Source organism: Littorina saxatilis, linkage group LG2 (genome assembly GCF_037325665.1).
Source record: "Littorina saxatilis isolate snail1 linkage group LG2, US_GU_Lsax_2.0, whole genome shotgun sequence".
NCBI classification, from domain to species: Eukaryota; Metazoa; Mollusca; class Gastropoda; order Littorinimorpha; family Littorinidae; genus Littorina; species Littorina saxatilis.
Genome location: NC_090246.1, coordinates 28771772 through 28786148, shown reverse-complemented (window position 1 = coordinate 28786148; position 14377 = coordinate 28771772). Strand labels below are relative to the sequence as shown.

General features: G+C 39.9%; 1 protein-coding gene and 1 long non-coding RNA gene across 2 annotated transcripts; both read right to left on the bottom strand.

Moving 5' to 3' along the window:
• Nucleotides 1–963: 963 nt before the first annotated feature.
• LOC138958686 (growth factor receptor-bound protein 2-like) lies at nucleotides 964–13949 on the bottom strand. Its single transcript, XM_070329911.1, has 5 exons — nucleotides 13563–13949; nucleotides 5356–5450; nucleotides 4620–4763; nucleotides 2798–2969; nucleotides 964–2031 (listed from the first exon to the last, which is right to left on the bottom strand). Exons 1-5 carry the CDS (start codon nucleotides 13638–13640, stop codon nucleotides 1846–1848), a joined length of 675 nt encoding a protein of 224 aa, XP_070186012.1. The 5' UTR covers nucleotides 13641–13949; the 3' UTR covers nucleotides 964–1845.
• On the bottom strand, nucleotides 7734–8791 carry LOC138958689 (uncharacterized). Its single transcript, XR_011453473.1, has 2 exons — nucleotides 8023–8791; nucleotides 7734–7978 (listed from the first exon to the last, which is right to left on the bottom strand). It is a non-coding gene; the product is annotated as an uncharacterized lncRNA (long non-coding RNA).
• Nucleotides 13950–14377: the final 428 nt, after the last annotated feature.

The following is a 14377-nucleotide window of genomic DNA, read 5'->3' as shown; positions in this document are numbered from 1 at the left end:
GCAGATCTGAGATGGTGAGCCTAATCATTTTCACTAGACGAACAGTGCCTTTAAAGCGCCAGCTTGCTGTATGTATCCACTTACCGTAGATAGTTGTATCGACTGAAAACGTCGCGCAGTATTGTCGGTGTTTAAACGTCAAACCTAGTAACAACCTTTTTTTTCTCTCGATTTTTGGTGTTTGTGTTTCATGAATCCTTAGCTTTTCTTTTTTACCCTTAAAAAAGTGTTGAGTGAATATCTTGCAAACAATTGTTAAATGTTATCAAGAAAGAAAAAACTCGTATGTGCCACATGTTTCGGTGAGCGACAAATATGGATCATCACAAACCCCACATTGGCTCCTACGATGTTTCTACAAACAGCAACGAATCACGAGGTTTTACCAGTAAAAGAAATCAGTCTATGCAGTAGAGCACAGCAGTCACATGATATAGGATGACACACACACACACACACACGCACACGCGCACGCGCGCGCGCGCGCAAAGCGGCCAGGTAAACTAACCACACAAACACTCACGCGCACACAACAGCCAGGAACACCGACATCATTTATACTTTGTCTTTCTGGCAAATAAATAATTCAGTGCATGATTTATACGTTAAGCAAAAGCACAAATTGATATCAGATGAAAACCAGTACCAGAAAGGCGTGTATTTAAATTTGGATTGATTACATCGCTGACACTGTAAAAGCCACGATAAACGTTTCATTTTCGAAGACTCCGTTTTGAACAAAAGTAATTAAGATAAGATAAGATAAAGATAAGATAAGATAAGAAAACTTTTATGTCCATTTTCATTTTAAATAAACATGGAACTTTTTTTTGTTGGTACCACATCGCATTTCGAATAACACAAACACAACGATCATAAAGCAGAATCGAACAAAAAGACGTCTATAGGGAAAACAATAATTGCGAACAAAAATGGGAATAAACCACAGTAGTATATTTAAAAAAACAAATCAAAAACATCACACCACTTACAAATAATAATACCGAGTTAAACAACAGAAAATGAAACGCATTTTTGCACACACAAAAGATGTCTTAAGAACTACTGGAAAACTCCATGGTAAGTGAAACTTATTAAAAATTCAAGATTACGTCGAGCGGCACCAGCCTTGGTTATCACCAACTTATTTGCGACTTTCCTTTGAATTAACGTTGGTCCAAGGAAATCGATTCAGACCAACTTTAACTTTGTCTTAAATATCTCAAAAATGACATTAGAGAAACATATGAATATGGGTGGAAGGAGCCTTGTGTGACGTAAATCGGTAAAAAACCAAAATGAATAAGGCTGCTTTGTTTGTGGTCAGCACATTGTGACAAACTTAATTTAGTAACCACCAAACAAGCATCACTGCTTGCGAATGAGAGACGTTTAGCAATGTGGGTAAACTGGTCAAAGTGATGTTGGTCTTCATCGTTACTTAATCCAGTCGAGAGGCATCTCTTTTACATGACATGTTCAAAGGAAAAATATAACAAGTAATATATAATACATACTATTCGACTCACTGAAAAACAACAATATACGAAATAAATTGATGACGAACTAACATAATCTTCAGAGAACTTTCATTTTCCAACGGACCGCTTTCACGATCGTACTGGGGAACAATTGCTGCTCACTGGTGCAAATAATTAAAATAAATATGCATAACTTTCTATCACAGCATTTTCTATCAGACCGCTTTCACGAAAGTCCTTGTTGACCAGTTCGGATAATTTACACACATTTTCTTTCATGACGTTCTCTATTGGACCGCGTTCACGAAGTGTTTTTTTTAAGTCAGTCCCAGTTCATTGGTGCGGATAACTTTCACAGCATTTTCTATCGCACCGCTTTCACGAAGGTACTGGGGAAAAGTCCCTGTTGACCAGTGCGGATGACCAGTCCGGTCCACCAGCCATCATCGGTCCTTTCGATTAACTTTATGTTGTCTCCTCGCTTGAACGTCACTTCGTCCGGTGTCTCTGGCGAAAAGTCGTGAAGAGCTTCCAACATTTCTGGCTGAGACTGAAAAGAAAATAGCCCGAAAGCAGTCAAATTCTATGTAAGTGTATTGTACTAAACACCGGCGGTGATACCTCGATCCCTTAACCCATTACCACCCGTGGTATGGAAATTAGAAGTAACTCCGTCAATGTTATACTTGAGAAAGTAGCTATGGCGAGTTTTCCAAAATTATCAATGCTCAAATATTATAGCAAGCCAGTAGAAATGGAAATAGACAATGCGTCGTAGGTAGCATTGTGTAAAGCAGGTGTTATATGGATCTAGATATGTGAGCTCCAGCGGGAGGTATTCGGCGCTCCGGGGAGAAATGGGTTAATGTACAAGTACTAAAATACGGTTACAACATGAGGTAATAAGGTACCAGAACATACACAAACCAAATTACACTACCGGACAGCTAATACTGATCTTAGTATTGTTAAAATCATTCCCCTGCAGTGCAGAAGTATTCCTTTTGGCAGTAAACCCTTGCATGATAGTGCAGAATAAATCAACAACAGTATAGTGCGTAATAAATTATTCGTGTTCTCAGTGCAGTATGAATTAAAACCATAGTTAGTATTTATTAAATAATCAAAGGGAAGTAATCGCTCTTTATGCATACGACATGTGTAATAGAGTAAGCGAGAGTTGTACGGAACCTTTTCTCCTGGCACCTGAGAGAATAACAAGCATTGAAATGAACAAGCGACTTTCATCCTCTTTTTTTTGATGACATTCATTTTTTTGCTTCTTAAGTGGGCCTTTAGGTCAGCTGATTCCATACCTCTGACGTTCGGTCCTTGAGCAGAATGTTGGTACCTTTTGACTGTGACAAGGTTGTATGACGATAGCAGTCAATGAGTTTGTTGATGGAACGGAAAGATGTATGCTGCCACAAGTAGTAGTCGCCACCAGCCGTGCACCGGATAAGAAAGTGTTGCGGACAACTGCCATGTCTACAAAAGAAAGGATTTGTTTTTTTTAATAATAATTGGAAATAATTGTCTCATAATTATGTTATCGTGCAACTATTAGGACTATTAGATCGATATATTTGCGAATGTCTTGATTTGTCAAAAAATAAGCGTGCCAGTAACTAATCTTTTTCTTTTTTGTTTGAAATAAAAGAAAGGATAAAAATAGAAACATTGAAAACTGGACTCACTTTAACGGTTCATATGCTCGGCACAGAGTGATACATATGAACACACTGAACATTTTGACCTGAAGATCTTCAGGAAATAAATTTAGAAAAGTAAAAAGGAGAGAACAGGCCCGGTGTGAAGGTGTCGAGTTTATAGACTTTGGTACGAGATAAACTGCTTTGACGGTGTACCTCGACTCTTGAATACCGGTGTAACACGAAATTTTTACTCCACGAAAAAATTACTCCGGAGTAAACATTTCGTACGAAATTCTTACTCCGAGTACACTTTTCGTACGAGAAAAGAACTCCCCAAGGCACGAAAAAATTACTCCCTCCACGAAATTTTTACTCCCCATTTTTTTTACTTCCAGTAAAAATCTCGTACGCAAAAATGGGATGCGGGCGAAGGGATAATGCCAATAAGTGATCTCGCGCACACGAATGTCGCGCTACCCTCCTTCCACCCCTTCCACCACCAAGACTAACAGGGGACAAGGGAGTAAAAAATGTGTACACCTGGCATGAGAAGTTAAATTGCTCGTGTTGGGGTGAAGTAATTTATTCGTTATCTATTCGTCGGAGAGTAACATTTTTGTACGAAATGTTTACTCGGAACTCACCTGTCTTGGGGAGTAATTTTCTCGTGCAATGGGGGAGTGCTTTTTTCGTAAAGGGAGTAACTTTTTCGTACGAAATGTTTACTCCGGAGTAAAAATCTCGTGGGAGTAATTTTTCGTGTTACACCGGCCCAGAAGAAATGGCGAGCAGAAGAGGATAGACGAGAAACTATCGTAGAACACTGACGTAGACATGACCAAAAGGAAATAAGTGGCACATGGCATAGAACAAAAGTAGCATCAACAACAACATAAAATATATTTTCTAAGGTTAGGAAGCAGTTTAGTTTTTATAATTGTTTGGCTGTTGAGTAAAATAATTGTTTTAATCGGCAACAGTTTTGCTGAATTTTATACATTTTTCCTGCCTTGCAATGGGAATTCTTTGCATCCCGCAACTACGAGTCAAACTTCCTGTCTTTCGTTTTGGGCCATAATTTATTTTCTTACAGGAAAAACAAGTTGTCATCACGGTTCAATCATTTACTTTCAGTTTCAAACCAAGTGCTTTTTGGTAATTTTTTTTCGCAATCAAAATACAAGATTGGTATTGTCAATGGAACGTTTATTATTAACAAAACAAAACGTTACATTTACAAGTACGTCGTACTTTTGTATTACTGGTACTTGTTTGGGTTTTTGTTGTTGTTGTTGCAAATATGCAAGATTGAAATCCCAATTTCGGGGAAGCTGTTGTAAGTCTCCAAACTTTGCAGATGAAAAGAATGCCAGAGTGATGTAGCAACACTGGCCAATCCTCGCAAGTACAGAACACGTCTTTATTTATTTATTTTTTTGCACGCGTAGTGTAATTTTCATTGTATAACATCTCATTTACGTACTTGACTGACAGTGAAAAGTTGCTTTTGCCCGACTCGCTTTCTCTGATGACGAAGGCTCCGTCCTGATACACGTGGTGTCCGGTGGAGTCTGTACGCATCAAGTACGTCTCCGCTTCCGCACGACCCATCTTTCCCTTGTACCATCTGCAACAGATACAGACAAACACAATAGCTTAAGCCTGTCATTAATTGGACGAAGTTTAACTACGCGAAGTACACGTCGCAAAGCTTGCTGCACAAAGCTACAGCACTGAAATTTTTGGTAAAAGACTTCGCGCAGTCTTCCCGAAGTCGAATTCGAACTCAATTCAGGACAGTCTTGACCCACAGAGCGGATATTTGCTCCGATTTAAAAATGTTATCTCCATACAGCTACTTTGTGTTTATGTTAAATGTAATATGCGTGCTAAACGTCCAAAACAGTTAAACGGCTTTAACGTTCACACATCAAAAATCAACAGCGAGATGGTTAACGTTTAATTAAAAAAAGCTGCTTTACAGAACATGTTTTTGAAATCCACTAGTATCAATCTGTAACATAATTTCATGCACAAAATCCAACACTGCACAGGAAGCAGTAAGAATGCTTATTTTTGGAACACGTTCTGAGTGGAGGGATTGAACCCGATGGTCTTGCCCGAGTAGCATGGGGCAGATCTGCGATAGAGAGCAGAGCTGTTTTCACGGGAAGGGCTGTACCTCACAAGGAAGTACAAATGTCATCGCTTGTTCTTACTCATGAGGTGCCACCTGGACGTATGTGCTGGGAATGAGACCTTTCTTCCCATTCAATTCTGCGTCGTACCAGTCACTGCCTTCCATGCTTAAGACCTGCAACAGACAAAAACAAGTCGCGTAAGGCGAAATTACTACATTTAGTCAAGCTGTGGAACTCACAAAATGAAACTGAACGTAGTCCGCCGCTAGTGCAAAAGGCAGTGAAAGTGACGAGCGTGTTTGGCGCGGTAGCGGTTGCGCTGTGCTTCATAGCACGCTTTACTGTACCTCTCTTCGTTTTAACTTTCTGAGCGTGTTTTTAATCCAAACATATCATATCTATATGTTTTTGGAATCAGGAACCAACAAGAAATAAGATGAAATAGTTTTTAAATCGATTTCGGAAATTTAATTTTGATCATAATTTTTATATTTTTAATTTTCAGAGCTTGTTTTTAATCCAAATATAACATATGTATATGTTTTTGGAATCAGAAAATGACGAAGAATAAGATGAAATTGTTTTTGGATCGTTTAATAAAAAAATAATTTTAATTACAAGTTTCCGATTTTTAATGACCAAACTCACTCATTAGTTTTTAAATGACCAAGCTGAAATGCAATACCAAAGTCCGGCCTTCGTCGAAGATTGCTTTGCCAAATTTCCAATCAATTTAATTGAAAAATGAGGGTGTGACAGTGCCGCCTCAACTTTTACAAAAAGCCGGATATGACGTCATCAAAGGTATTTATCGAAAAAAAGAAAAAAAATGTCCGGGGATATCATACCCAGGAACTCTCATGTCAAATTTCACAAAGATCGGCCCAGTAGTTTAGTCTGAATCGCTCTACACACACACACAGACAGACAGACAGACACACACACACATACACCACGACCCTCGTCTCGATTCCCCCCTCTATGTTAAAACATTTAGTCAAAACTTGACTAAATGTAAAAACCAGCAAGAGCCTCGCTGCGTATTGTGTAAAGTTGGACATTTCTGTCGAATTGATATAGTAAGTAACGCCTATGTCGATAACTAACGTCATTTTAGAAGAAAAATGCCCTCTGCACACACAACGGTCACAGTATTGATTTTGATTATATCAGAACGCTTCAAAAGTTATACTCAAAGATTCTGAGTTACAAGCAATGCTACCGCGTAGAAGGACTGCCTTCACTTTGCTCAAGCCAGTGTTTTGAAAACTTGATCAAATATCGCAAAATAGGCAAACAAAGAGCACTTTTTATGACGGCTATGACGGCTGAGTTACTTCCCTTGTTTGTGTTCTTGATAGTGGCTACTAGGGCGTCGCGTCTTGGATGTCGCTAAGCATTTTGCTGCCACTACTTTTTGGCTCACGTAAGTGTAGCCTATGCGATGCTAACTTTTGTCTGTCTGTGCGTGCGTGCGTGCGTGCGCCTTTATCTACACAGCTCCCTCTATTTGGAACTCTCTGCCCATGTCTGTCCGCCTTTCTACCTCTCTCCTCTCCTTCAAGTCCTCTCTAAAAACACACCTCTTCCGGCAATACTTCAACGCCTAGCCTGTTCAGTATCTGCCACATTGAGGAGAGGGGTCACTTGCCATCGTAGCGCGCTGTGGGCCGGCTGGGGACGGGTTGCTATTTCATGTGCCTGTTTCCTTGTTTATTTCCATGTTTTTATATTTAGTCAAGTTTTGACTAAATGTTTTAACGTAGAGGGGGGAATCGAGACGAGGGTCGTGGTGTATGTGCGTGCGTGCGTGCGTGCGTGTGTGTGTGTGTGTGTGTTTCTGTGTGTGGGTGTAGAGCGATTCAGACTAAACTACTGGACCGATCTTTATGAAATTTGACATGAGAGTTCCTGGGTATGAAATCCCTGAACGTTTTTTTCATTTTTTTGATAAATGTCTTTGATGACGTCATATCCGGCTTTTCGTGAAAGTTGAGGCGGCACTGTCACGCCCTCATTTTACAACCAAATTGGTTGAAATTTTGGTCAAGTAATCTTCGACGAAGCCCGGACTTCGGTATTGCATTTCAGCTTGGTGGCTTAAAAATTAATTAATGACTTTGGTCATTAAAAATCTGAAAATTGTAAAAAAAAAATAAAAATTTATAAAACGATCCAAATTTACGTTCATCTTATTCTCCATCATTTTCTGATTCCAAAAACATATAAATATGTTATATTTGGATTAAAAACAAGCTCTGGAAATTAAATATATAAAAATTATTATCAAAATTAAATTGTCGAAATCAATTTAAAAACACTTTCATCTTATTCCTTGTCGGTTCCTGATTCCAAAAACATATAGATATTATATGTTTGGATTAAAAACACGCTCAGAAAGTTAAAACAAAGAGAGGTACAGAAAAGCGTGCTATCCTTCTTAGCGCAACTACTCATAACTCATAACTCATAACTCATAACTCATAACATTTTATTGATCCAACAAAGGAAATTAAATTGGTCATCAGCACATATAGGTCATTAATTAATAATTATAAAAGAAGAAGAGAAGAAAATTTATAAAACCCATGATAACAAAAAAATATCTAAAGTAATATATGTACAACTACAATACCCTTTTTACTTGCACACTTGACACACCGACACACCAACACACATGCATACATACCTACATACATACCTACGTACATACATACATACATACATACATACATACATACATACATACATACATACATACATACATACATACATACATACATACATACATACATACATACATACATACGTTCCATGTTAAAGTGTAGTTAAGAACATCACAGTAATTATATCATTGTTTGGATTAACAGATAAGTTTTTATGTAAATGATGATAACAACAATCCATAATTAACGCTATTGCACTACCAAAAGAAGAGACTACCCCGCTCTTCTTGTCAATTTCACTGCCTTTGCCATGAGCGGTGGACTGACGATGCTACGAGTATACGGTCTTGCTGAAAAATGGCATTGCGTTCAGTTTCATTCTGTGAGTTCGACAGCTACTTGACTAAATGTTGTATTTTCGCCTTACGCGACTTGTTTTTCCTTGTACGTGCGCGCGATAGCTGTCGCGGTGTATGAGTGCGACTACACGTGCCTTGGCGTGTGTGTGCGAGTGTGCGAGGGCTGTATTTTGTATATTGATTATTTGATACATGTATAAATGTGTCTCCAGGAATATGTTTTGTTTTAATCTTGTGTCGATACTATTTAGTTCTGCCTCGTTATTAGCCATTGAGTATAACTGTTTTATCATCATTGCTTTGTTGTTGTTCTTTAGCCATTTACGTTGAATGACTTGTTATACATTGACATTGATAGTTTTATTCTTCTTCTTCTTCGTCGTTCGCTAGTTAGTTTTTATCATAAGAACCTTTTCTAATTCCTATTAACTCGATGTTCTTTAACTATATTTATACATAAATGCATATATTGTAAAGCAGTATGCATTGTTAGAGGATTTTTTAGTAGCAGTGTTTTAATGTCGAAGCTGCTTTTCCCATTTTTACCCAAGAGACCGACTGTATATTGTGTTATTGTATTTGTCAGACTTGATTGTACCAAGTCCCTACACATGTTGTAATGCGCTTAGAGCCAAATATTTTTGTTTTTTGTAAGGGATAGGCGCAATATAAATACACTTTATTATTATTATTATTATGTCTGTGGTAGAAACTTTAACATTTGACTGATCATGAACACCGAAATACCAATTTTACCTGGTTATTATTCAAGCAACAGCTTCAAAGTATTGAAGCAATGATCAACATTTCGTCGGCACGTATGTAGTTAAAGTGTGTATCCAAAGAAAACGGGTGGTGGGGGGTTTTGGGGGGGTAAAAACAGCTGACTGGTTTGTGTCGTGTGTGGTATATAGACCAGGTCTGGGGTCAAGGTTAGGTCAGATCGCGTGAAGGATTGTGGTATAGATACAGTTATCACCGAGCTGCAGTTCGCCGATTCGGAGAAGACGAGTTCACATTGTTCGGTTTCGTAGCTCCAGAAAAATAGATAAAGAAGATACCAAAGGAGATTTCCTACAGGTTAATCTGCACAGCGTGTTTCCAGTGTCTGCGCGAGGAAGCGCTGTCGAAAGCGCAGTGTCGATCTGGCCATCTGGCAGTCGTGTCCCCGTAAGTAGGCTACAGACAGACAGATCTAGCTAGATCTAGTGTCTCGCACTCTTGCACCGTGTCACCTATGATTACTGTGTGTGTGTATGTGTGACGGAGTGATTGAGTTTGTGTTACTGTTTGTCGATTTCTTACGTGAGCCTTGAAAGCTTCGCCTCTTGTTGTTTCTAGTACTGGAGAGATGCGGTGCCCTGAAGCTCTTTCGAGTCACTAACTTTGATTTAATTAATTACCATACTTGTGGTGTGTTTTCGAGCAAATCGTGCCGTGTGTGCGTCTAGATTGAGGTACAGTGGGTTCCCCACATTCTTCAGATTCATCCAATTCACCAGAAACGCCACCCCCCCCCCCCCCCCCCTCAAAAGGTCAGATCAATTGTATCCGTTTCAACATACTCTGTCATCATATAGCTCACGTATGTGATGATACTCCAAGTTATTGCCAATGAAGAGTGGTCGAGTAGTTTAATGTAATGTTTATAGCACTCTTCATGTCCCTGCTTTGCAGAAATGTCATACTCACCTCTTATCCTACATACGTGAGAGAGACACTCGTGAGATAACAATCGTTCAAATCACACGTGTGTATATCATGTAAATGAGGTCATGTCAAGCAAGTCTGGCAGGGACCTGTTTTTCAACTGCTGATGATGCCAAAGTCACCGAGACAAAAACGTCATTATAGAAAAAAAAATTGCGCTCGCTAATTACCCTCGATGAATTTTTAGAACTAACACGTCACGCCACACTTTCAGAGTGACGTTTTTTTTTACTTTGACTAATAGATTGCACAAGGCTTTAGAAGAGATCGAGGTTCCAAAAAGTCTTCAAGTTAGCTTCATCGACTGCAGGACATTTTCAGTAAAATACACGTAAGTACAGTATGTAGGATAAACAGAATACTACATGGCTTGCTGTTTTGTACCAGATTTACACTCGTTGCTTTTTCAAATAGTGAACAGCTCGCTTTCGCTTGCAGTTCAATATTTAAAAAAAACCTCGTGTAAATCTGGTACGACACAGCAAGCCATGTAGTATTCTCTATTTAAACAACTTCCATCCTAACTGCTAGCCAGCTTTCCGAGGCAAGAGATGTTTGTTTCAATGAAGGAAATCTTTAGTTACCACCAGCAATTTCAACTGCCATTGCTGAACAGAGTTTAATAGTTGTCAAGCGTATGCAGTTCAAGTACACCTGATCGTTTGCTCTGTTATTTGTAAATAAAGGCCCGGAAGGCGATACGACGTTTTTGTTACGAAAATGGGTTAACAAAGTTGTTTTCTGTCATGCCTTAAAGTTGTTGTTGCCAACGTCGTATATAGTAGTAGTAGTAGTAGTAGTAGTAGTAGTAGTAGTAGTAGTAGTAGTAGTAGTCATCGTCGTCGTCGTCGTCGTCGTAGTATTACAGTCGGACCTGTATATAATGACCACCCAAGGGTAAAAGTCGTCTTTTGTACCGGACAGGTGGTCGTAATGGGCAGGTGCTCGTTATCAACATGTGGTCGCTAGGGCAGGTTTTTATGGGGGCGAGGACGCCCCCATTCTATACGGATAGTTTCGAGGTTGACCATGGGCAGCGCCATTTTGTTGTGAAATACGTCATCAGTTTGTGTACACAGGAAGTTGTGACATCCGTCACCCTATGGGAGGGGTGACGTCAAAATTGTTCATCTGTAGAAAGTTGTGAAATCCGTCACCCTATGGGAGGGGTGACGTCAAAATTGGTCATCACAGAGTTTGTGTAACACAGGAAGTTGTGAAATACGTCACCCTATGGGAGGGGTGACGTCAAAATTGTTCAACAAAAACATGATATGTCGCATTGTGCAGGGTCAACTGCAACAAACTCAAACCGAGCCATTCATACCTAGCTGTATTTGAGTGACTTATATACCCGACATTTTTATTTCTTATTTTTAGCACAGGTGTAGGAAAAATCATGAACCAAAATGTTATTTATTTTCTAATTTAACATTTTTTTTACAAATATGACCATGGTCTTTTAAACATACAGTGACATTAAACATTGTTATGTTAAAAAAAAGAAAAAAGAAAAAAAGCTTTTGTGCACAAATCAGAAAATACATTGTACATTTTACCTACAGGCCAAACCGTGAGTGTCTGTGGCAAAGCCCGACCCAGGAAATTGCACTGATTTTATATTTAGATCAGAGAGAAATTGTCAAGAACAGGCGCTTGCATTTGGATGTGTCCAATGATAGTAGGTTTGGTTGTGATCAATCAGAATAATGTAGGAATAAAAATGTATGACAGTTTAGTATGATGACATGTAATTCACATATGCTGAAATATGATATTATACATCATGTAATATTATTATGGCTGTTGCCATGACCATGAAACCCAACAAAGGTTTAATGTAATGTAATTCAAAATACCAAAACCGAGCACCTATTAATCTCGTCTTTGCGCGTGAAGATTGAGGCCGTCTGCCAGTAGCGGTTAGGTCATACAGTGGAACCCCTCTCTAGCGACCTTTAAAATGTTGACAAAAATCGGTCCTTGTGGAGGAGGGTCCTTACAGAGGGAGGGGGCGGAGTCAGGGGGCCACAAAGAAAGTCAGATTTAAAAAAAAAAAGAAAACAGAGAAGTTTGAGTTGCTGACGACCGTTCTCTCTGAAAGCAAACTGCTTCGATTTCATGTTTGTCCTTGGTGTCCACCAGTTCTGGTGCATGTACTACCCTGGCCAAGTTTCCTCTCAAGACATCAAAGAGACCGCCCCAGTATACTCTACAGCCTCTGGGCGAACCACCTCTCATAGCTAAAACTGGGTCAATGACCCCTGGGAAGAAGGTCAGTGTCTATAAAAATTTTACTCCTAGGCCTGCGGCCAGGGGGGGGGGGGAGTATACCGGTACCATTTGAGAATCAGACCAAATGAGAATTGAACCATTTGAGAACATCCTTTTTTTTCAATCACTACATCGAAGGCCTGCGGCCCGGGGTTCACATGGGTTGGTTTGTTTGTTTGTTTCAAACCCACACCCATATACACACATTTCCCATTTAAACCATTTGTCGGCCCCCTGTCGATATTTATCGACTAAGTTCCTTGTACTATAGTAGTAGTAGTAGTAGTAGAAGTAGCAGTAGTAGTAGTAGTAGTAGTAAGGACTGGGTGGCCGAGTGGTAACGCACTTGCGCTCGGAAGCGAGAGGTTGCGAGTTCGACCCTGGGTCAGGGCGTTAGCAATTTTCTCCCCCCTTTCCTAACCTAGGTGGTGGGTTCAAGTGCTAGTCTTTCGGATGAGACGAAAAACCGAGGTCCCTTCGTGTACACTACATTGGGGTGTGCACGTTAAAGATCCCACGATTGACAAAAGGGTCTTTCCTGGCAAAATTGTATAGGCATAGATAAAAATGCCCACCAAAATACCCGTGTGACTTGGAATAATAGGCCGTGAAAAGTAGGATATGCGCCGAAATGGCTGCGATCTGCTGGCCGATGTGAATGCGTGATGTATTGTGTGAAAAAATTCCATCTCACACGGCATAAATAAATCCCTGCGCCTTGAATATGTGCGCGATATAAATTGCATAAAAATAAAAATAAAAAATAAAAATAAATCCCTGCGCTTAGAACTGTACCCACGGAATACGCGCGATATAAGCCTCACTGATATTGATTGATTGATTGATAGTCGTAGCAGTAGAAGTAGTAGTAGTAGTAGTAGTAGTAGTAGTAGAAGTAGCAGTAGTAGTAGCAGTAGAAGTAGTAGTGGTAGTAGTAAAGTACAACTCATCATCGCGTAGTCGCCGTCGGCGTTGTCAGTTAGTAGCACTAGCAGCGATAGTAGTGGTAGTATAAGTGATTAACAGTTGTCGGAATAGTAGTAGTGGTAGTAGTACTAACAGTTAATTAATTTTGCTCTTTTCTTCGTTGCCAAATAAGTCTGAAAGAGCAGTCACTGGCAAGACATACAACCAGGAAGTACGTCGTCGACTAAACGTAAAGTTACGAATAGTCATCATGTGCTTTTACGGCATGATAATATCATTCAGGCCAGACAACTGTACACGAAACGCAAAAGGAAACACAGACAAAAGTTCAGCCTTATGATTTACCTACCTTCAATACATCTCCTCGTCTGAAAGGAAGTTCTTCCCCTTGCTGGGTACTGAAATCGTACAGTGCTGTTGCTTCCATATTGGCTGCCTGTATAGTTCTGTCTTACACAGTAGCCAAAACCTATGCGACCGTCAGAGTCATTTATAAGCAGGTCATTCCGTTCTTCCGTCTGTAGGGATCACGTACGAATAAATTAATGGCGTGGCCCACTCTGCATTCTTTAAACCAGGAAAGTATTTCAGTGTGAATGGCCCGAGCCCAAAGACATGCTGGCTAGACCTGCTCAAAAGCCTTTCACCCTGTTCAGAGTCATCGTTACACAAGTTTGATATTGGACGTTCGAGTGGGCGTTCAGATTAAAAATCAGGTAACTCAGTCTTGCTCAAGGCTTGGCAGTACGCGGATCTGTGAAAAGATTGAACATAATTATATAGGCATCGGGTTATTTATCATAGTAACCGCTGTGTTGTCAAAAAATAACACACACGTACACACACACACTTCTTCTTCTTCTTCGTTCATGGGCAGAAACTCACACGTTCATGTTCTTGTTTTTGCACGAGTGGGTTTTTACGTGTATGACCGTTTTTACCCCGCCATTCAGGCAGCCACACGCCGCTTTCGGGGGAAGCATGCTGGGTATGTTCATGTTTCTATAACCCACCGAACTCTGACATGGATTACAGGATCTTTTCCTTGCGCACTTGATCTTCTGCTTGCGTGTACACTCGAAGAGGGATAAGGCACTAGCAGGTCTGCATATAAGTTGACCTGGGAGATCGAAAAAATGTCAACCCTTAACACACCAGGCGGCC

Excerpts from the sequence above, each read along its gene's own strand:
- LOC138958686 (XM_070329911.1), bottom strand. The coding sequence starts at position 13,640 with ATGGAAGCAACAGCACTGTACGATTTCAGTACCCAGCAAGGGGAAGAA. Across the intron at positions 2,970-4,619 it reads AACTTTTCACTGTCAGTCAA|ACATGGCAGTTGTCCGCAAC; the intron begins GTACGTAAATGA and ends TTTCTTTTGTAG. Across the intron at positions 2,032-2,797 it reads TCAAGGACCGAACGTCAGAG|TCTCAGCCAGAAATGTTGGA; the intron begins GTATGGAATCAG and ends TTTTCTTTTCAG.